Below are 22,310 nucleotides of genomic sequence, written 5' to 3' on the forward strand. Positions count from 1 at the left end.
CAGGAAATCCTTAGAACTGGGTGGCCAAGGCATTGGACATCTCCTAGAGGAGTTTTTTGTAGGTAGGAGAACCCAGTCAGCAGGCACTAGATGATCAAATCTCTCTCTTGCCCCTAAGCCCCCTTCTTTTTTTATAAAGAAGGAATTTATTTATTTATCTTTAAAGGTGTATTTATATATTTATTTATTTATTTATTTAAAAGGTAGGAGGAGAGAGAGAGAGAGAACCAGACATCACTCTGGTGCCTGTGCTACCAGGGTGAACTCAGGACCTCATGCTTGAGAGTCTAATGCTTTATCCACTGTGTCACCTCCTGGGGACCACAGCCCCCTTCTTTAGTGGGGGAAAACATGCTGATGGGGTTGAGGGGGCGAGAGAAGAACGAAACTAGTAGGTTAGAACTGAAAAGTCTAGACCGGCATAAGGATCCCGGTTCGAACCCCGGCTCCCCACCTGCAGGGGAGTCGCTTCACAGGCGGTGAAGCAGGTCTGCAGGTGTCTATCTTTCTCTCCTCCTCTCTGTCTTCCCCTCCTCTCTCCATTTCTCTCTGTCCTATCCAACAACAACAACAACAATAATAACTACAACAATAAAAAAAACAAGGGCAACAAAAGGGAATAAATAAATAAAAATAAATAAAATTGAAAAGTCTAGCAATATTCCTCCTTCACTTTAAGTTTAATCTTGTTCAGGGGAAGGAAAAAAAAAAAAAACAACTCAGGTAGAAGAGTAGCCTCAGAACCCATCTGGTTCAGTCACTGCGTTTTTTAAAAGAATCATTAGGTTGAAAAAAAATTAATGGAACCCTAACCCCATATGGGGATTCTGATTTAAGAGGACACGAGGGTGATGGATACCCCAGTTCTCAGATTGTTCTAATAGCAAAATGTAAGGACCAGTCAGCCAGTCTATATAACTGACTTCCTCTCCTCTCACCCCTCCCAAGCAGCAGACACTTAAATGTTTCCTCAGTAACACAAATAACTGGAAATACCCCCCAGAGAAGTGGGGGGACCACTACCAGCCCCCTTTCCCTGCTTCTCCAAAACAGCAGTCCTCTCTGCGATATCACAAGACTACAGCCAGACTAGGCATTATTTCTTCAAGGAAGACCATTATCTTACTCTTTCCTGCCACCCCATTTCAGTTTACTCAGCATGACTAAACAGGATCTGGCCTTTAGAGGCTGAGGGTAGCCTCTTGTCCTTGCAGAAAACAAAATACAACCCAAAGGGCATCTGCCACCACCTTTCCAATTTCAGTACTGTGGAGCAGTTGATGAGGGCTCCACAATGCTGATCTTTCCCAGCAATGAGACTAGAGCGACCCCTTGTGGTCACGGATATTATAGCCACCAATGCCCAGAAGCCACACAACCACTTACTTTGGTCATGACCCAGTCAGCATCTTCAATGGCTCTTTTAATAATCTGTTGGATTCTCTCAGGGTTGTCTTCATCTGAATGAACCCGGAAACTCTGAGAATTTAAGGGATGCAGAGGTCATATAGGCTCCTAAGCTGAATGTGGGCCCCAGATCACATCAAATCGATGGGGTTTACAGTCAACAATATTTATACACCTTTCCCATATTAGGGAGCTACTCTCTTCCCTGATCCAGCTTTCTGGTCCTTTTTCCAGCCATGACATCATCTCCCCAGAAAATAATTTGGATCCACCTGCATATCAGATTTCAGGCTGGGGTGGGGGGGAAGAAAGGAAAAGAAAAACCTAGTATAGCCACAGGCCCTTTGGAATATAACTAAAATATGCCTACTAGCTATCTACGAAATGGAGGACCCCCCCCCCCTCAACTCTTCATCTGCACTATTCCAGCCTCTAGGTCAATGATTGTTCAACAATTTGTTTGGCTTTGTATGTTAACTCTCTTTTCAGCCACCAAGTTCCAGATGCTAGCAGGATGCCGACCAGACTTCCCTGGACACACAACCCCATCAGTGTGTCCTGGAGCTCCACTTCCCCAGAGCCCTTCCCCACTAGGGAAAGAGAGAGGCAGGCTGGGAGTATGGATTGAGCTGTCAACGCCCATGTTCAATGGGGAAGCAGTTACAGAAGCCAGACCTTCCACCTTCTGCACCCCATAATGACCTTGGGTCCATACTCCCAGAGGGTTAAAGACTAGGAAAGCTATCAGGGGAGGGGGTGGGATACGGAGTTCTGGTGGTGGGGATTGTGTGGAGTTGTACCCCTCTTGTCCTATGGTTTAGTCAGTGTTTCCTTTTTATAAATAAAAAATTTAAATTAAATTTAAAAAGAAGAGGAGAGAGAGAGAAGAAGAAGAAGGAGGAGGAGGAGGAGAAGGAGGAGGAGGAGGAACACAAACACACTGGTCCACTGAGTGCAGCCTCTCTTAGTGCTGTCTATGGTGATCCCATCTGGTGCTAGGCCTCAAACCCAGAGTTCCACACATGATAAGGTGCACATTCTACCGCATAAACTATGGCCCAGTCCTCCACAATCTATTTTAATTCTCTAGTTAGCTGCTTGATTTGAGCCCTGGCAGAGATCTGATGTGCTGGGTGGTGCATCCTTTCACCCACTGTTTCCTGAAAAGACACTTGAGAGAAGAGCAGGGCTGCCCAACATTTATTCCTTTCTTTTTTTTTATTATGTGATGCTGAGTCTCAAATTCATGCAAGGTCCTATACCACTGAGTCATCTGCCTGGTGCTCATCATTGGTTTCTGGTGGTTCTTACTGGACTGTACCTGCACCTCCATCACCTGAAAGGCCATCACTGTTCCCTGTCCTTGACCCCAAATCTCTTGGCAGTCCACCTACTAGAGAAAACCCCACCACCACCGCAGACCCAGCACAGCCTGTGCTCACCTGCCTGACAGCATGTCTGTAATGCTCCTGGATGCCCTTAGTTGGTAGCTGCCGACAACAGCGCAGCAGGTATCGGTAAAGCTGCCGCGGACTCTGGACCAACTCTGCCCCTGGTAGTGGAGCCATCTGTAAAACTCTGCCCCTGGAAAATATAGGACATCACTTTATAGCATTGATCCAATACCTGCTCTGGCTCCCACGTACCAGCACTCTGTGGACTAGACTTAAAAAAATATTTAGGGAGGGGGCTGGGCGGTAGCTGGGTGGGTTAAGTGCACATGGTGTAAAGCTCAAGGACCAGCATGAGGATTCAAACCCCCAGGTCCCCACCTGCAGGGGGGAGGTGAAGCAGGTCTGCAGGTGTCTATCTTTCTCTTCCCCCTCTCTGTCTTCCCCTCCTCTCTCCATTTCTCTCTGCCCTACCCAACAATGCCAACATCAACAATAATAAACAATAATAACAATAATAAAACAACAATAACAATAATAACAACAATAACAATAATAAAACAACAACAATAAAAAACAAGGGCAACAAAAGAGAAAAAATGGCCTCCAGGAGCAGTGAATTTGTAGTGCAGGCACCAAGTCCTAGAAATAAACCTAGAGGGGAAAAAATTAGGGAGACAAAAGATAGTTCACTCAGTAAAATACATTTGCTTTGCATGAGGCCATAAGGTCAAGCCCAGACACCATGTGGAAGTACCATGGACAGCACCAGGGAGAGTTCCAGACATAGTGAAGCAGTGCTGTGACACTTCTCTTTCTCATCTGTCATTTCCTCTCTTCTTTTAAAAAAAAATTAAAAAATAAAAGATTGAAAAAATCAGCTGGGTCCTGGGATCCTAGAATCATCTAAAAATAGACATCCCCACTTCTTTCCATCTTAGGGTCCCTATTCTCATAGGCTCTAATCCTACTCATTGATCCTCTGGTTTTTACTAAATATTTTCTTTCTTTATATCTTACTGCCTTTCAGTCACCAAGTTCCAGATGTTATTATGATCCTATCCTGACCTCCCTGGGCAGGTGACCTCGCACGTGTCCCAAAACCTCATCTCTCCAGAGGCCTACCCTACTAGGGAAAGATAGAAACAGGCTGGGGTCTACGGCCATATCACCCTGAACATGCCCGATCTCGTCTGATCTCAGAAGCTAAGCAGGGTCGGGCCTCGTTAGTACTTGGATGGGAGAAACAGGCTGGGGGTACAGATCAACTGGTCATTGGGGGTGAGGGCAGAGAAGTTTGGTGATGGGAGTGGCATAAAACTATACCTTCATTATTTTATAATCATGTAAATCACTATTAACTCACTAATAAAAAATCAACTGGAAAGGTCACTTGACGGTAGTACTGTGCATGTGTAAGTCTCTGAGTTCACTCCCCTGTGGCACAAAAAGTAACAATAACAGTAGCAATAGAGGTGAGGTATCCCATGCTACCCACACACCCCAGACCCTGCACTTTGGCTGGGCATACATCCACTCCTATAGAAGTTTCAGTCCAGGGTAGGGCTGTAAGGATCAAAAGTGAGATGTAAAGCCTCATCCTAGAATCTTCTTTCTAGAAAGCAACTTCAGGTGAGGTGTCACTGATGGAGGAGTAGGGAGATGAGCAGGAAGATCTGGGGGAGTAGGGGAGTGGGGGAGTGTGGGTGCTGCAGTGCCCTGCTCACGGAGCTGCTTCAGAGCTTCCTACACTGACAGGGATTCATCGGCTGCCAGGCCTGTGGAGTCTGGCCCAGATTTCAGCCTTCGTGCCCTGTTTGTTGAGCTGGACTGAATGAAACCTGTTATCTCCTCTGTACCGTTTTCCCCATTATAAGAGAGAAACTCACTAGGTTCCAAATGAAGGAGCTAAGAAGCCAAGATTTAATGAGTTTACTTAAATTTAAAGTAACATAAAAAGAAGAAAGATCAGCTCTCCTCAAAAAAAAAAGAGGGGGTGGGGAAGCCAACCAGAATGCTAAATCTACCAGCTGGCCTTAAACTAAGAAATATTTATTAAGTAGATGGTTTTAGAGCCTCCTTCATTCCATTTCCAGCATATTATCCTCCTAGCAACAATAAATGTCTGTTCACACAAGCTAGATTTGCCAGTTCCTCCTGATACTCTGAATTCTCTCTCAGATGTTGGGATGAGCAAGTGGACATCTGCCCTGTTCATTCTACCTCCTTTCCTGGGATGTTGACCAGGAATTTACAGCTCACCAGATCTCAGTCTCAGTCCACAAAGTCTGGGTGGAATGCCACTTCACTTAACCAATCAGAACCCTTCATCTGCATGGTGGCAGGGATTGGTTCACAGATGGGCACGTGACAGATGTTGGTCCAATCAGAGTGAATCTCAATACATCCACAGGAGTGGCCTGGAAAGCATTGAGTTTTTTCCCTCTAGAATCCAACATGCTTCCTCATGAAGCTAAGACTAAAGCCATACTACAGAAGGCAGGGCCAAGCAAAATCATGTCTGTAGAACTCATGTGCATCCTAACATTGGCAAGCCTCAGACTTGCCAATGATCTGAGCCAATTTAATCCCCTTTGCCAAAGCAGAGTGAGTGTTGTTCTGTCACATGCAACCAAGTAGTAATATAGATTCCAACCTCTCAGATTCCACTTCCATGACAAACTCTGATGATTCCCACTCTAAGGAAGAGTACAAACTCTTTAAGATCCTCCAACAATGCATATCAGCCTACCAATCAACCAGACATGCTTTGAGCCATCAAACAGAAGGGGCCTCATACAATGGGAAGGGAGATCTTCAAGGAGCCCCATGGAGGACACAGCACTTAAGACCCTAACCTGACAGGCAGACTCCACTGGCAGGCTTCCCCAAGCTATATAAAGTGCTAATCAAATATTGTAAAATGCTAGTCGTGCAACAGATGGTGACCATCTGCAGTCTTCAAAATTAACATTTGGAAGGAGCACAACTCTTGTTTCGTTACTTTAAAACACCAGCAATACTTAGAAACTAACCCAGCAAGTATGGGCGGGAGATTATTTTCAGCTCAATTATAATACTTAGTCATTCTCAGTAATAACTGGCAGAGAATGCATGTGTGGGTCCACTCAAAAGAGCTAAATTAAAAATGTTTTAATTTAATTTAAAGTGTGGGTTTTCTATTATTTAAAGGACAATGAACCTCACAGCAATATTGCTAAAACAGCAGTCAAATGCTGTGGCCCTGGCAGAACACTTGATTCAGGTTTCTTATTCTTTGGACCTGACTTCAAACACCTTCATCTTCTCAGTCAACGAAACCCAAACCATCCAGAATCAATCCAGGCTCCTTCTCCATCCTCAGTCTCCATGACACTTACCTTGCAGCCTATCAGACTGTACCCTCATATATGTCTCTTCCTTCCTATTTCCAGAGCACAGTCTCTGTTCAGACTCTTAAAAATATATATATTTATTGAGAGTTGGGCAGTAGTGCAGCTGGTTATGCGCACGTGGTATGAAGCTCAAGGATGGATCACGGTTCAAGCCCCCGGCTCCCCTCCTGCAGGAGAGTCACTTCACAGGCGGTGAAGCAGGTATGCAGGTGTCTTTCTCTCCTCTCTGTCTTCCCCTCCTCTCTCCATTTCTCTCTGTCCTATATAACAATGACGACGACATCAGTAACAACAACAATGAAAAAAAAGGGCAACAAAAGGGAAAATTTTTTAAAAATTAAAAAAAAAATATATATATATATATATATATATATATATATATATATATATATATTGTCTGGAGAGATGGTGTCAGAGTCGAGACTAGGACTAGAAAGCTGAATTAGGGAGAGTAGCTCCCAAACGTGGGGAAAGTATATAAATACCATTAACTGTTAACCCCATCCATCTGACCTAGGGCCCATTATCTATTCATATTTAGCACTGGGGCCTGTGTAACCTGTATATCCCTGTCAGTCAGAGCTTGAATCCCATGGTCATAGCTATGACAGTCTAGACTGCATTCATTTCAGGCCCAGTTTTCCTCAAGTGGCAGAGTATGCTAACCCAGCATGTCTTTGGAGAGTGGGGCAGTCCCTACCACTGCTGCTCTACAATGAGGGCAAAATCCTGGAGAGGCCCGCCCACAGCAGGGCTTATGATGATGTCCCTGATGGAAATGACCAGTGGTGGTGGAGAGAGGGACCTTTTAGAGGTCTAGGACCAACTTTTATATTTATTTATTCATTTATTCATTTATTTATTTTCCCTTTTGTTGCCCTTGCTGTTTTTTCATAGCTGTAGTAGTTTTTATTATTGTTGTAGTTATTGATGTTGTCATTGTTGGATAGGACAGAGAGAAATGGAGAGAGGAGGGGAAGAAAGAGAGGGATAAAGAAAGATGGACACCTGCAGACCTGCTTCACCGCCTGTGAAGCGAAACCCCTGCAGGTGGGGAGCCCGGGGCTCAAAGCACAATCCTCACACCGGTCCTTGCGCTTTGCCCCATGTGCGCTAACCCGCTGTGCTACTACTACCTGACTCCCGGCCCATCTTATATATGTGGGAATCCAAGGGTTCCCTGACCAGAGACCTACATGTGAGCTATCAGACTCAAAAAAAAAAAAAACTACTAAAGTCATGGGCCCCTTGGAATATACCTAAAATAGACCTATTAGCTTCTTCCAACATGAAGACCCTTAGTTCTATCTGCTCTATTCTTACCTTTAGGTTCCTGATTATTAAACTATTTGTCCTGCTTTATATCTTACTGCTTTTCAGCCACCAAGTTGCAAATAATACCATGACACCAGCCTAGCTTCCCTGGGCAGACAGCCTCACCAATGTATCCTGGAGCCCCACCTCCCCAGAGCCCTACCCCACTAGGGAAAGATAGAAATTACTGATTGTGTAGCACCCTGCCACCACGTTGGGTGGGAGGCCCATGGACACCTGAAAGAGCCCGAGCTATCCCTTATTAATTTGTTTTATTAGAACTATGATGATTACCACTGGAGGGGAGTGGGGGCAACGAATTGTGGTGGTGGTAGTGGTACAGAATTATGCCCCATCATCTTATAATCCTGTATATCACTATTAAATCATCAATAAAAATAATTAAAAAACTAAAAAAAAAAAAAAAAGGTGGCTTCTTCCCACTGAGTTTGGCCTGTGGGAACTGCCCTCAAGACTCTATCTTTTTTTTTTTTTTTTTTTTTTTTTATTAAAGAAAGGATTAATTAACAAAACCATAGGGTAGGAGGGGTACAACTCCACACAATTCCCACCGCCCAATCTCCATATCCCACCCCCTCCCCCGATAGCTTTCCCATTCTCTATCCCTCTGGGAGCATGGACCCAGGGTCATTGAGGGTTGCAGAAGGTGGAAGGTCTGGCTTCTGTAATTGCTTCCTCGCTGAATTGGTCAAATACAACTACTTTTCTGCTGCTTCTACCAGCCACATTTCAACTATGAAATCTGAACTTTTTTCCTGGATAATTTAGTCTTCAGGTACAAACAGTCTGGAATGCTTTTGCAGAAGATCTTGAAAGATTCTGGTCAGAAATTTGGAGGGGCAGAAGGTGAGTGAATTTAGGTTTTTAGTTTCTGGTGAGCTTGATTAACACACATAGCAAGAAACTGATATCACTCTCTCCATGTGATGAGTTGACTCTATCTCTTGCTGCCACAAGGAGAACATGAGACCCAAGCTAGGCAACTGAGAGTCTACCATTTCTGTACGTGAGTTCTTGAACACAGTTACAAAGAGCCTAAAAATGAGTTCATGTTCCCTAGCAGTCATGTGTCTTCTTGCTCTGTGCCATTCTTGCACTGTCTCCTGGCCTTCTGGAAATTTCTAGATGTTTGCCTAGTTCCCTGGCCTTCTCCTTAACTCTGAAGTCCTCCTCTCTCCTTTTCCCCCATAAGGAACCAGATTTTCACTTATCTGTTTGAACGCAACCTGGTTGTGCCTGCTTTTGTCAGCAGAAATCATGCCCATGCTCTAAGTATATGCCTCTCCATCTCCCCGAGAAGAACCAACTCCTAGGAGAGCAAGAATTATGGCATAGTCTTCACCACTGTTTGCCTAGCTCAGTACTGGGTACATACTGGATTCCATGAATGTTTAATGACTGAATAACCTCAAAATCTAGTCCTGAACCGTAAGAAAATAGCTCTTCCTTCTCCCTACTCTTAGGTCCTGGGGATCTAAATGTCCAGTGTTCCTGTGTTCCTGCCCACTGAAAAGTAATAGTTGCTACCCTCTGAAGACTCCTCATGCCCTGGATACTCTTCACCATCACCTCTGGCAGAAACACCCTCCATTTCCCACTCCTCCTCCCCCTCCTCCTCAGCTTTTTACAGTCTCCTCAGACTCAGCTTCCCCCCAACTCATATGCAGAAATCTTCCTGAGACCAAGTGATGTGCTAAGTATGGTGTGAGATCTTTTCACAACAGCCTTCAGACAAAAGTCATTATCACCACTTTGCTGATACAGAGCCTGAAAAGTGAGTTGGCCCTCTACACAACCAGGGAATGACAGAACTAGGACACACAGACAACGACTTGGGTCCACCTGCATATCAGATGTCAGGCTCAGGCAAAAACTAGTATAGTCATGGGCCCTTTGGAATATAACTAAAATAGACCTACTAGCTATCTTCAAAATGGAGACCACAACTCTTCATCTGCACTATTCTAGCCGTTAGGTTCATGATTAGTCATCAACTTGTTCAGCCTTATCTGTTAACTCTTTTTCCAGCCACCAGGTTCCAGATGCTACCATGATGCCAACTGGACTTCTCTGGGCAGACAACCCCACCAGTGTGTCCTGGAGCCCTGCCCCACTAGGGAAAGAGAGAGACATGAGCTCCAGTATTACAATCGGTTAGCACACAGTACTTATATGGAAAGAGAAAGGCAAGCTGGGAGTATGGATCGAACTATCAATGCCCACATTCAGCAGGGAAGCAATTACAAAAGCCAGACCTTCCACCTTCTGCATCCCATATTGAATCTGGGTCTATAATCCCAGAGGGATAAAGAATAGGAAAGCTATTAGGGGAGGGGATGGGATATGGAGTTCTGATGGTGGGAATTGTGTAGAATTGTACCCCTCTTATCCTATGGTTTTGTCAGTGTTTCCTTTTTATAAATAAAAATTTAAAAAAAAAGACCCTGTCCCCACCTGTAAAGGGGAAGCTTCACAATCAGTGAATCAGGGCTGCAGGTGTCTGTCTCTTTCCCTCTCTACTTCCCCCTCTTCAATTTCTCTCTGTCTCAATCCAATAATAAATAAAATTTAAAAAGAAAAAAAAAAGCTAGTATACAGACTGGCTCTAATCTAATGACTTCCATTTATTTATTTATGTATTTATTTATGTGGAGTCAGGACCATACATGTGTGTGCATTTACCCGTCTGGGATACTTTTTCATTCTGACTGACACATAGAGAGAGACCAAGAGAGGGAGAGACACCACAACACTAGAATTTCCTCCACTGCCAGAGCACCTCCCATGTATGTGGTAATAAGATTTGGACCTGGGCTGTGGGCACAGCAAAGCAGATACCCTATCAGGTTGGATTTCTTCAAGTTACTGGAAGAAAGAGGGCCCCTTCTTTTAAAATCCAGTTTGGTTCTCAGACCCTCTATCTTGGATTAATCCAGTATCCTTCTGTTTTCTATTCCACTTGGCCCTCCCTGTGCCACAGCCAGTGTGAATCTCCAAAAACATGGACTTCATTTTTGGGTCCACTGCTTGATATCCTTTAATGGCACACATGGGTCAAACTCTAAATTCGTTAGTATGCATGTTTTGGAGACTGGGGATGGGGAGTGTTCAAGCCAGATCCCCCATTCACTCCACCCTCTTCCTGACTCGGACTTCTCACTGATGAACCACAACTTCTGGTGCTTTGCTATTCCTATCAGGCTAACACACAGTCATAACTCAACTGAGGGATGTCAAAATCCTTTCTCCTCCAACAACACTCAGGACACTGAAGGCTGAGTGGAATAGTGTACCCCAAATCATGGCAAGCCAGATATGAAGATTAAATAAGAGAAAATAATTCCCTGGTACACTAAATATGAAGTCTACTCCCCAGTCCTCTCCCACACCCTAAAAAAGGCAGGAAAAATAAAAACAATGTTGCAAAACCCTTATAACACTTTTTAAATTTTCTGTTTCTTTTTTAATTTTTTTATTTATAAAAAGGAAACACTGAGAAAAACCATAGGATAAGAAGGGTACAACTCCACACAATTCCCACCACCAGAACTTCGTATCCCGTCCCCTCCCCTGATAGCTTTCCCATTCTTTATCCCTCTGGGAGTATGGACCCAAGGTCATTGTGGGATGCAGAAGGTGGAAGGTCTGGCTTCTGTAATTGCTTCCCCACTGAACATGGGCAGCTCTGGCTTATGGTGGTACAGGGGATTGAACCTGTGGCTTGGGAGCCTCAGGCCTGAGAGTCTCTGCATAACCATTATGCTATCTACCCCAACCCTTATTTGTTCATTTTTAATTACAATAAAGACAGAGAGAAATAGGGAGAGAGATGGGGATGGGGAGGGGTAGACAGAGAGACACTGGCAGACTGCTTCTCTGCTTGTGAAGCTTCCCCCCTGCAGGTGGAAACTAGAGGCTTTAACCCCAGTCCCAATGCATGGTAACGTGTACATTTTACTATTTGTGCCACCACCTGGCCTCCTTATAACACTTCTTTCCAGCATAAATAATGGCCTGATAGAGGAAGCCTCTGGTGCAAAATGAGAGTAGGAGCAGTTTGTGGATTTCATGGATTCTACTGGCTCTATATGCATCAAAGAAAAAAAAAACATGCATTTTCTTTTTCTTTTAACTAAATCAAACTAAATAAATTCAGGTAGAATTTATTTTTATCTTTTCTTAATTCAGAACTGAGTTCTAGTTATTCATCCTATACTCTTTAATGAAACAGAAAGTTATAAAAAACACCTAAGGCTTGGTTTATAATAGACTTTCTCTCTCAGGAAATGATGTTAACTCAATGAGCAGAAAAACAGTTCAAAGTAGGCAGTCATTCAAGACCAGAACACTAAAGAACTGAAAGTAACCTTCTCCCATTCAGTGTAAAAAATAAAAATCTCTTCTCCACAACCCTGGCAGGGAGTCATCAGCTTCTCTCCCTCAACATGCTCGTTCAGGCAGGGAGCTCTTGACCTCCCAAGCCAAAGCACTCCATTTTCATTCAGCCTGGGCTGTCAAAGTCCTTATGCTTCTGAGCTAAAATCTCCTTTGTAAAATTCAACTCATTTGGCCTGAGCTTTGCCCCTTGAGGGTAAAAATGTCCCTAACCTGCCCTAAAGACCTGGCTTCATTATACAAGGTCAGTTACCCCAGCCTCTCAGTTGTTTCTTTTCCAAGATAACCTTCCTTAAGGTGCCCTCCCTCTGCTTCCTTATTCTGTTCATTCCCCTCTGGATACACACACACACACACACACACACACACACACACTCATTATGGATTTCACTCTTGAAAATATTGTCCAGTGGGGAACTACAGTGCTCTTGTGTCCTGATTAGCTACAATAAATACAGGGACTCAGGTGGCAATGTCACCTCCTTCATCTGAAAATTCAAGGAATGCAGTTCAGACAGCATACTCTGCCCTCAGATGACTCTGGCATTTAGTTCATGACACCATTTCCCATGAACTATTCTTAATTCTCTTTACCCATCTTGTGATTTTTTTAAGTTTTAGTCCAGAGTCACAATCTGCCATGATCTCTGAGGTACCTGATGCTATCTGTTACCCAGCTCAACTTGATCCAGCACTACAACAGCATGAAAACAATCCCATACCAGCTGCCAATGGGGTACAAGGAGACTGTCAGCACTGCCAGTCATTCATGTACACTGTCCCGGACACCTGGCCCATGTGGCTCTAGACTCAGTCTGAAGATCATAGAGATGAAGGGCCTGACATGGTACCTAACTCTCCCATCCTGAATCTTCTGTGAAGCTGACTGGGTGTCTTACTACCTAACATTTGGGAAGTGATTAGCATGTTCCAGGTAGGCCCTGAGGGTTCATATACCCTTTTAAGGTAGCTATCAATAGCTACCATTTTACAGACAAGGAAACTGAGGCTCTGGGAGGTTAAGTAATTTGCTAGGGGCCATACGGCTGCTATTCTTGGTAAGATTATGAACCACACCTAAGTCTATCTGATTCCAAAGTCTGTGCCCTTATGTGCTTCCACCACCACATGCTATATTCACATGTGAGCCACCACACAATGTTGCCTGGATCAGAGCATTGATCTGAATTCACCCCAGGATTCATTCAGGACCAGACGCAAGCACTCAGGAAGCACACAGTTATACAACTATTCAGTACTTACTTCTCAACCTTCTCTATAAGGCCTGGCTGCATACTTTAAAAAAAAAAGAAAACCCAAGGATATCATCAATAACTTCCCCCTAATATATCAACAGATAAGTCACAGGCTGATACTAATTACACCAAGAAATTACACACACACATCCTGCAAAAAAAGAGGTCCCGGGAACAAGTAAGAAAATGTCTTAAAAGTTCTTAGACTGGGGAATGTTATGCATGTACAAACTATTGTATTTACTGTTGAATGTAAAACATTAATTCCCCAATAAAGAAATTTTAAAAAAAGTTCTTAGGGAGTCGGGCTGTAGCGCAGCGGGTTAAGCGCAGGTGGTGCAAAGCACAAGGACCGGCATAAGGATCCCGGTTCGAACCCCGGCTCCCCACCTGCAGGGGAGTCGCTTCACAGGCGGTGAAGCAGGTCTGCAGGTGTCTATCTTTCTCTCCTCCTCTCTGTCTTCCCCTCCTCTCTCCATTTCTCTCTGTCCTATCCAACAACAACAACAACAATAATAACTACAACAATAAAACAACAAGGGCAACAAAAGGGAATAAATAAATAAAATAAATATTTAAAAAAAAAGTCCTTAGACTATCCAAAGGAAGATATGACAGAATAAAGGAGAATGATGAAAAGAAAGTCACAATGGGAATTTCTAGAAGCCAGGTGGCATCACCCAAGCACTGAAAAATGGGCCCCATCTAACCCAACTGCCTCTTTCTATAACCTGCACCCTGATTTAGAGCATCTAAATATAGGTGAAGAAAGTCATATATTTTTAAGAAGGCAAGAAAAAAATAGAACTACAGAAAATTACCAGAAATTATGCCCTTTCGAGCACTGATACAAGCTAAATTAAGACTGCACAGACCATTGTTTAAATATGCAATTACTCTTCTGGGTGAGCAAAGTTGCAGTATAGAAAGCGAGTGATTTTGCTTCCCCCAACTCCAAGGCTACATTTTGCACATGCATTTTTCTCCTAAACTAGAAATGGGGTAGCAATCCTGACTCCTTGTAGAGGACGTTGAAAAGTTGTTCCTCCTCTCTAAGACCCCATATCTTGCTCTGACCTTCATGCTCCTGGATACTACCTAGTTTCTCAGCTGCGTAACAGTCCCTACTTGGATTAACCAGACACCTTCTAATCAATCTCTCCTTCCAGTCCAACCCCACAGAGCTACCTACAGATACTTCCTATAACTAGGCCCCTGCCTTTCCTCTTCTTCAAAACCTCTGTCCAATATTCTTTATCTAGCAATGCTTCCTGGCCTGTAGTCACACACTGAACTTACAGTTTAAGATCATGGACTTCGGGGTCTGATAGCCTGAATTCAAACCTTGTTTCTTTTCTTTTTTCTTCTTTTCTTTTCTTTCTGAATGTTAATTTTGTAGCCTGACACCTTACTGCATTGCCTGATGATTTCCAAAAGCTTTTTGCTGGATTCTTTAGGTTTTTCTATGTATACTATGATGTCATCTGCAGATAGGGAGAGTTTGACTTCTTCTCTTCCAATCTGTATGCCTTTAATTCCTTGCTCCTGCCTGAGTACTACAGCAAGAACTTTCAACCTTATGTTGAATAGCGATGCAAACCCTGTTTCTATCACTTGCCAGTTATGGAATCCTGGGAAAGTTTCTTAACTTCCATCTCAGAGTCTACTGCATATTGTAGGGTGGCAGCTAGTAGTATTTCCTACATGGGATCTTTGTGAAGTGCCTCAGTTCCTTAGCACTGCATATGCAGTAAAGTTGTATTCTGGGCTCTCTCGTCTTTTCTCGTTAAGTTTTTAAAAAAGAATCATTGCAATGATTAAATAAAACTCAGAAACATTTTAGTGTCATACCAGGCATATACTTATGATCTGTTTATTGCTATCATAGTTAGCATTGTTAAAATGTTCTGTGTTCTTCAACATTTCTTTCCCCTACCTTGAATTTTTCACCAGCCTGGAGAATTTCTGTTTATCCTTAGGTTCAGCAACTGTGTGACCTCCTCATGTTTTTTCTCCCATACCATCCATGCACCTGCAATAGGGTCATCACACTGTCATGGAGTCATTTTGTACTGATGTGAAAGAAGACCTTAAAGTAGGCTTTAGACACAAAAACACTAATTTTGGAACCTATCTCTATCATTTACTATCTTTGTGATCCTAAACAATTTCTTGAGTTGTCTGAATTTCTCCCTCCTCCTCTGTAAGCCTGAAAACTGAATATATATCAAACTGGGGTGGGGAGGGGTATTGTAAAGATGAAGCAAGCCAACATAAGGTACCCAGCACAGGAGCTGGCATGTTAGATGTTCAAATACCTCACCCTTTCCTACTACTCCTGGTTCTCTGTTTTCTTGCTCACTGTTAAGTTTCTAGAGGGCAGAGACAATCTTATATTAATCCTTCATTGTTACCAAAGCCAGAACATAACAGAAGCTCAATAAATGTGTGTTAGCTGATATCCATTTACCACCAGGGAAGGAACTGAAGCCAGAGAGGAAAGTGACTGTTGTAAAGTCAAAAGCCAGCAGATGGCAGAGCCAGGTCTCAGACTCCAGTCCTCAGGGTGTGCATCCTCAGCTTTCTAACACCTGTTGTCTTAAAGGCTCAAGAGTCATACCAAATGGCACATTTGTCAGTCCAAACCACCCCAAGCCTTCACCAGTGTAAAAGGAACATGGTGAGGTATCCTAGTCAAAGCAAACTGGGGGAATAATACAAAATACAAATATGCTGGTCTCTGAATGGACCATCCAGCACCCTGAACACAATTACTGCATTAGAGCACTTTATGCCTCTCCCACACAGGTCACACACAACACGTGAGCCTGCTTTTAGGATAAAAGTAGGCAACTAATGTAGTATCCACCTACTGGGGGCACAGGGCACTGCAGAGGAACTATTTAATCTACTTCTTCTTCTAGCGTTTTGCCCTTCTTCCGTAGCCAGTCAACAGCGTCAGGTTGAGCCTGATGTCTGCTTGTTGCTGGCTTTGAAAGTGACTGGGATCCATGTAGATTCAGTCGGCTAGGAAGGATCGTCAGTTTCCCCAATAAATGGGTACAAACTTAATCTACTTAACCCTACTACTACTCCCTCTTTACAGAGGAAGAAAACTGAAATTCAAGGTCACACAGAACTATGCAGGAACCACAGCTAAGCTTTGTGCCCAGTTGAGCTGTCCTAACTCAAGTGTTTTCTACACACACCCAGGGCTCCTCCTGAAAGCTGAAAGTTCCTGGTTTCTTCTTCTCTTCTCATGCTCCCGTGAATCCTAGTCACACTCAGAGGCCCTTCTCTAACCACACGGCTATCCTTTCTGGTTTTCTTCACAACACTCATTACCACCTGTTTGCATTCTATCACTGGAATATAAATTCCATAAGAGTTAGGATTTGGGGAAGGGAGGAAGAGCTACAAGTTTGAGGGGAAAAAAGAGTTAGGAGCTCATTTGTAGCTGTACTCCTTCTATCCATAGAGATGTGTACCTGCCATGTAGACTCTCATGTGTGTATGTGTTTCGACAGTCATTGAGCAGTACAATGGGGCTTGGTACTAGAGAAACAGAAACAAACAAGGCAGTTACCAACCCAAAGGAACTTATACAATAACAGGAACTAATAAAAAAAATAATTATTCAGCTATGCTAACTACTACAAAGCAGAATTCAGGTTACTAAGAGATTGGCTCAGGGGCCTCTCCCCCAGTCACGGGTCAGAGGTTTCTTGAGAAAGGAACATTAACTCTTTTAAGTTTAAAAGGGCTGGATTCAGTCACGTGAAAGGGAAGGGTGGTGAAGGCACAGAGCAGCCTGCCACCTGTGTGAAGGTCTGTGGGAGGAAGGTGACCTCTAGTTTCCCTGAGGCCCAGAGAGGGAGAGAGGGCAAGGGCAAAGAGGATGCTGTCTAGGGAAGTAAGATCCAGAAGGATCTGGTAGGTGGTGGTAAGAAGTTTAGTTTTAAGGTCCTTCAACTGATAAGTAGATAAATACAAAGGAATATTACTGTGTAATAAGTAGAAAGTCCTGATAGGCACTACACCATGGCTGAATCTTGAAGACACTGACGGAAAGCAGTCAGCCACAGAAGACCATATGATTATGAAACTAGATGAAGAAGAAGCATTAGTGAGTGGTTGCCTGGAACTAGACTGAATGGAAGATTGTAGGGGTGGTAGCTAATGGAAGGGTGAGGAATATAAATATACTAAGAGACATTCAGTGGTGCACTTTGAGAGGGTGAATTGCTAGAAACCTTGTCATTTGCTACAACATGGATGGAACTGGAGAAGATTGTGCTAAGTGAAGTAAGTTGGAAGACAAAAGCTAAATAACTGATGGTGTCACTTATATGTGGGATATAAAGAGACAAAGCAAGGGAACAAAGTCACAGGGAAGCAAGCCCTTAGATTCTGCAGAAAACAGGTCACCAAGGGGGTGGGAGAAGTTGTAGAGGTGGAGGAGAACCAACAGACTTTGTTGGACATACTGGAGTTATAGTGCTAAGTGTGGTAACTTAACTTTTTTTTTTTTTCTCTCTCTCTCCCCAACCAGAGCACTGCTCATTTCTAGCGTGTGGTGGTGCCTGGAACTTAACTTGAGACACTGGTGCCTCAGGTCTTTTCATAACCATTATGTTATCTCCCCAACCCCACACATGCTGGGAGAGATGTGGACCTTTATTTATCTATTTATTTTTTAACTGAGCAATGATCAATTCTGCCTTAAGGTGGGGCAGAGGGTTAAACCTGGGACATCGAAACCTCAAGCAAGACAGTCTCTTTGCATAACCAGTATGCTCTCTCCCCTGCACTTTATATCTAAAGCAAATTACCTTGTAATGCACCGTTACCTCAATACAAAGATTTAAAAAAAAAAGTGTGTTTGTTGGAAAACAAGCAAGAGAAAGGTCGAGGCACTGGACCTGAATGTGAAGGTTACTCCAGGTAAGCGTGCACACCGGGTGCTCCGAGCAGGGAGGGCCACAGCTGCTTGCAAACTGAGGCTGGCTCAGAAGCTGCACCTTTCAACAGAGGGGGGTTTTGCAGAGGCCCCCAAGCCCCCCGGGTTCCCCGCGCCCGAGACCTCGCCCTCCTCTGAGGCGCCCTGCGAGGCCTGCAGCGTCCGGAGTTGCGCCCCGGGGATCGCGGCGCTGCGAGGGTGAAAGAGGCAACGGGAAAGGGAAGGAAGATGAACTAGTGGTCGCTAGGCCTCCAGGAGACCTATGGTTCGCCGCCCGACCGCCCGTCTCCGCCCGTCTCCGCCCAGAGCCCGCGCCGCACGGCTCACCCGCCTCCGGGGAGGACCTCCAGCCCGGATGCAGCCGAGGTGGAGACCACAGTGCGCCTGCGCTGCAAGACCAGCGCGGCACCGCTCCCCCCCACCCCCGCCACGGCCTGGCCACTGTGAGCCAGCGCCCTCTGCTGGCCGCGTGGGGTTCGGGTCGCCTGCAATTCCCACTGGGTACCTCTTCCCAGATCCACCACCCCCCCACCCCCCACCTAGAGCAAAAGGAATGTTACTCCCGCACATAGACTGCTTTACCTTCAGTACACACCCACTCTTCCTCCTGGCTCCTGCTACCTGGGAAATAAAACCTGAAGGCAGGTTATCCCCTATATTCTTGACTAGGGATTGTTGCTAAAATAACAGAGATCTTCAAAGAACGGAAGAGGCTTGCTGGAGGACTTCTAAAGCCACTCGTGTTGATGACAGGAATTATATTTGGATGGGAATCTGCGTTTTGAGTCATTTCATCAAATTACAGTCCCATAACACCTGTCAAAGAATAAATATGACAGTAATAGGCTTGCTTCCTTTCAGACCCATCTATAATTATAATTGAGGAAAAGAATACCGAATTTAAACTCCGAGCAACTGCCAGTATCATTCTTTGAAAATGAAATAATACTGTTTTATTAAATAGGCTCCCCCCTCTCTCTAATGTCTAAAGCTGAAGTGCTTCGCTGAATTGATTTAAATACAAGTTTTATATCCTGAAAGAAATAAGGATGAGTCTTTATCTTAAGACAAACCCCCTGTTCAGTAATGCTGCTGCTCTTCTCTCAGCTGATGTCTAAAAGGGAGTTGAATTAGTGGATAATATTGCTTCTGTTCACACCTCGCTTCATCAGGGCTTTTTAAGCCCATTTGTAACGAAACGGCTGGTTTCCTTGCACAGAATCCATGTGTAGCTAATTTAGCAGGACAACTTTCCTTTTCTTTCTGTCTCTCCTTTCTCTCTCTCTCTCTCTCTCACTCTCTCTCCCCCTCTCTCTCTCTCTGGAAAACATTGATCATTGATGACACCTGGAAATCTGTCTCTTTATCCTTTTAGGATAAGAGAATCAGGAGATATTCCTTAACACAAGTTTTTGTTTTGTTTTGTTTTGTTTTGTTTTCCCAGCTGCAGTATCACTTTATTGAGGGAAAGCTGGTTTGCAGGACTGTTGTCACCAGGGTGTATTTCCAAATTTCCCCAAGACAGGTGTCAGTACATTTCAGCCACCCACAAGTGTCTTGTTTAGTCTGTTCTGTCTTACATTTTTTCCTAATTCTCTTTCTTTTCCTTTTCATCTAACATAATAGCTTTGCTCCGAATCAGGTGGAGGTTTCTCCCCTCAAATATTAAGATTATTGCCTCACCCTCAATTTATTTTCAATCTGTGGACTTGGGCCAAGTATATGTGAAAGATACAATTGCATCTTCCTAATTCTGCTGTCTTATTTATACACATAACCAAAGGCACATGGCTAGTGGACATGCAGTCAATCACCAGGCTATTAAAACCCTTATTAGGAACAATCTGCAATATCACTATCCTTTGCTATCTTCAGCCTTGAGGTCACTTAATATTTTGAAATTTCATTCTGTGCTTTGACCACCCCCCAACTCCTTATGTCCTAGATCACTGTATTCCTGCATCAGAAACATTGTCTAATACCTAGATATCATAAAATATTCAAGATGCAAGCTGTTCACTTTACCTCAGAAAGGCTCCCCCTTCAGAACCACTAGTGTCTCTGGCTCTACAAACACATACATTTGACCTTTCATGAAAATGCTTTATAGACAGCCAAACAACAAAAGAAATATCTCAAGATAAGGTAGGCTTGGAAAACAATTTCCATTTTGTTTTTTGTGTTGTTGTTTTTTCCCAAATCACAATGGGAACCTAGATCATATAATTATTACTACTTTTCCATCAGGGTTATCACTAGAACCCAGTGACAGCATACTGACTTCACCATTCCCAGCAGCGCCCCCTCCTTTTTTTTTTTAAGTGTGAGCAATAGAAAGGAAGAGAGAGACAGAAAGGAGGGGGAGGGAGTCAGGTTGTAGCACAGCAGGTTAAGTGCATGTGGCGCAAAGTGCAAGGATGGCCGTAAAAATCCCTGTTCCAGCCCCCCCTGGCTCCCCATCTGCAGGGGAGTCGCTTCACAGGTGGTGAAGCAGGTCTGCAGGTGTCTGTCTTTCTCTCCCCCTCTCTGTCTTCCCCTCTTCTCTCCATTTCTCTCTGTCCTCTCCAGCAACGATGACATCAATAACAACAATAATAACTACAACAATAAGACAACAAAGACAACAAAAGGGAATAAATAAATAAATAAATATTTTTTTAAAAAAAGAAAGAAGGGGAGACACCTATAGCCGTGCTCCACAGATTGTGAAACTTTTTCTCCTGCAGGAGGGGAGTGGGAGGCATGAGTCCAAGTGTCCATGCATGGTAACATATATGTTCTACCAAATGGGCCACCTCTTGGCCCCTGAAACCTCAATTTAAAAAAATAATTAGACTACAATACTTTTAAAAAATATTTGTTCATTTTTTGGATTTATTTTAACTTTACTTAACTTGACAGACCGGGCAGAGAGAAATTGAGAGGGTAGGGGGATAGAGAGGGAGAGAGAGATTGGTACCTGCAGACCTGCTTCCCTGCTTGTGAAGCTTTCCCCCTGTAGATGAGGAGTGGGGGGTTTGAACCTTGGTCCTTGTGCATGGTAATATGTGCACTTAGTCAGGTGTGTCACTGCCCAGTCCCTGACTATAATACTTTTACTTGACAGCCACTTTAGAGTCTTAATAGCCAAAGAATTCTTTCTAGTCTGAACACTCACAATGATACCAAGTCTGTAATCTAATGAAATCTAAATCTTTCAGAAATGAGTAGTGGTACACTTGGTTGAGTACACATGTGTGTAAGGACCCAGATTCAAGTCCCCAGTCTGCAACTGCAGGGGGAAGCTTCACACAAATGCAGTTGTGCTGCAGGTATGACTCTCTCCCTCTCCATCTCACCCTTTCATCTCATTTTCTCTGTCTCTATCCAGTAAATGAATAAGTAAGCAAAATATATATTTAAAGAATTCAGCTTTTCTTGTCATGTTCATTTTCCTTGAACTGAAATTTCAGCAGATGAATACCCTTGAGACAGACAACACAGATATTTCCAGATAAACAGAATTGAAAGACATTTTACTTGAGAAATCTGTCTCTCACCTGAGTGGTGGCTATCTAGGGGATCTATTCTCTCAGGGGAGTTTATTGACTTTCCTAAGCAATATATCACCATGTTCTCTTGATTCCTGACATTATATCATTTAACCCAACACCTGCAGGTTTGTAGCTGGCGTCTGTAGGAAAAACTACAAGTCCTGATGCTTCTTCCAGTTCCAACCTGTTTTTTTCTATTGCAAAGAGAAATGATACATTTGAATCCTCTGATTAAATAAGGTTATTGTCTCAAAGACTGACCATGTAAATAATTCAAATTAATTCATCACTGTACAATAGGTTTAATAAGCATAATAAACACTTTGAAGAAAACACTTAGGACTCTGGGTCAGCCCTTGCTCTCACTCCCCATTATCTCAGATTTCCCTGTGAACAGAATGAGTGCTACCACTTTGTTCTCTTCTATTCAAAATATGCAAAGTTGCTGTTTGCCAGTTTGCAATTTGCATGTCTCAAATCCTGCCAGAACACAGGGTGAGGGGCATGGGGGTGACTGGTGAGCATGCCAAAAGGGGATACCAGGGCGAAAATGGAAAACACAGTGAACAGATTTCCACCACGGGGTGTTGCAAAACATGACCTCCCAATGCCTGAAGATCTGCTTTTTAAGACAACAA

At 43.6% G+C, this 22,310-nt stretch overlaps 1 protein-coding gene across 3 annotated transcripts in view; it reads right to left on the reverse strand.

Moving 5' to 3' along the window:
- Positions 1 to 18,531, reverse strand: part of LYRM9 (LYR motif containing 9) — a 35,136-nt gene extending 16,605 nt beyond the window's left edge. For all 3 annotated transcript variants that reach the window (XR_009553136.1, XR_009553137.1, XM_060204005.1), the window contains exons 1-3: positions 18,467 to 18,531; positions 2,850 to 2,991; positions 1,387 to 1,479 (exon numbers count right to left, since the gene is read on the reverse strand). Coding sequence is in view for 1 of the 3 variants with exons in the window: in XM_060204005.1 (XP_060059988.1) it covers positions 1,387 to 1,479; positions 2,850 to 2,975 (219 nt within the window). In the remaining 2 variants the exon portion in view is untranslated. The remainder of the gene's footprint in view (positions 1 to 1,386; positions 1,480 to 2,849; positions 2,992 to 18,466) is intronic.
- Between the last annotated feature and the right edge of the window lie 3,779 nt (positions 18,532 to 22,310).

The sequence above is a fragment of the Erinaceus europaeus genome, chromosome 12 (assembly GCF_950295315.1).
Source record: "Erinaceus europaeus chromosome 12, mEriEur2.1, whole genome shotgun sequence".
Classification (NCBI taxonomy): Eukaryota; Metazoa; Chordata; class Mammalia; order Eulipotyphla; family Erinaceidae; genus Erinaceus; species Erinaceus europaeus.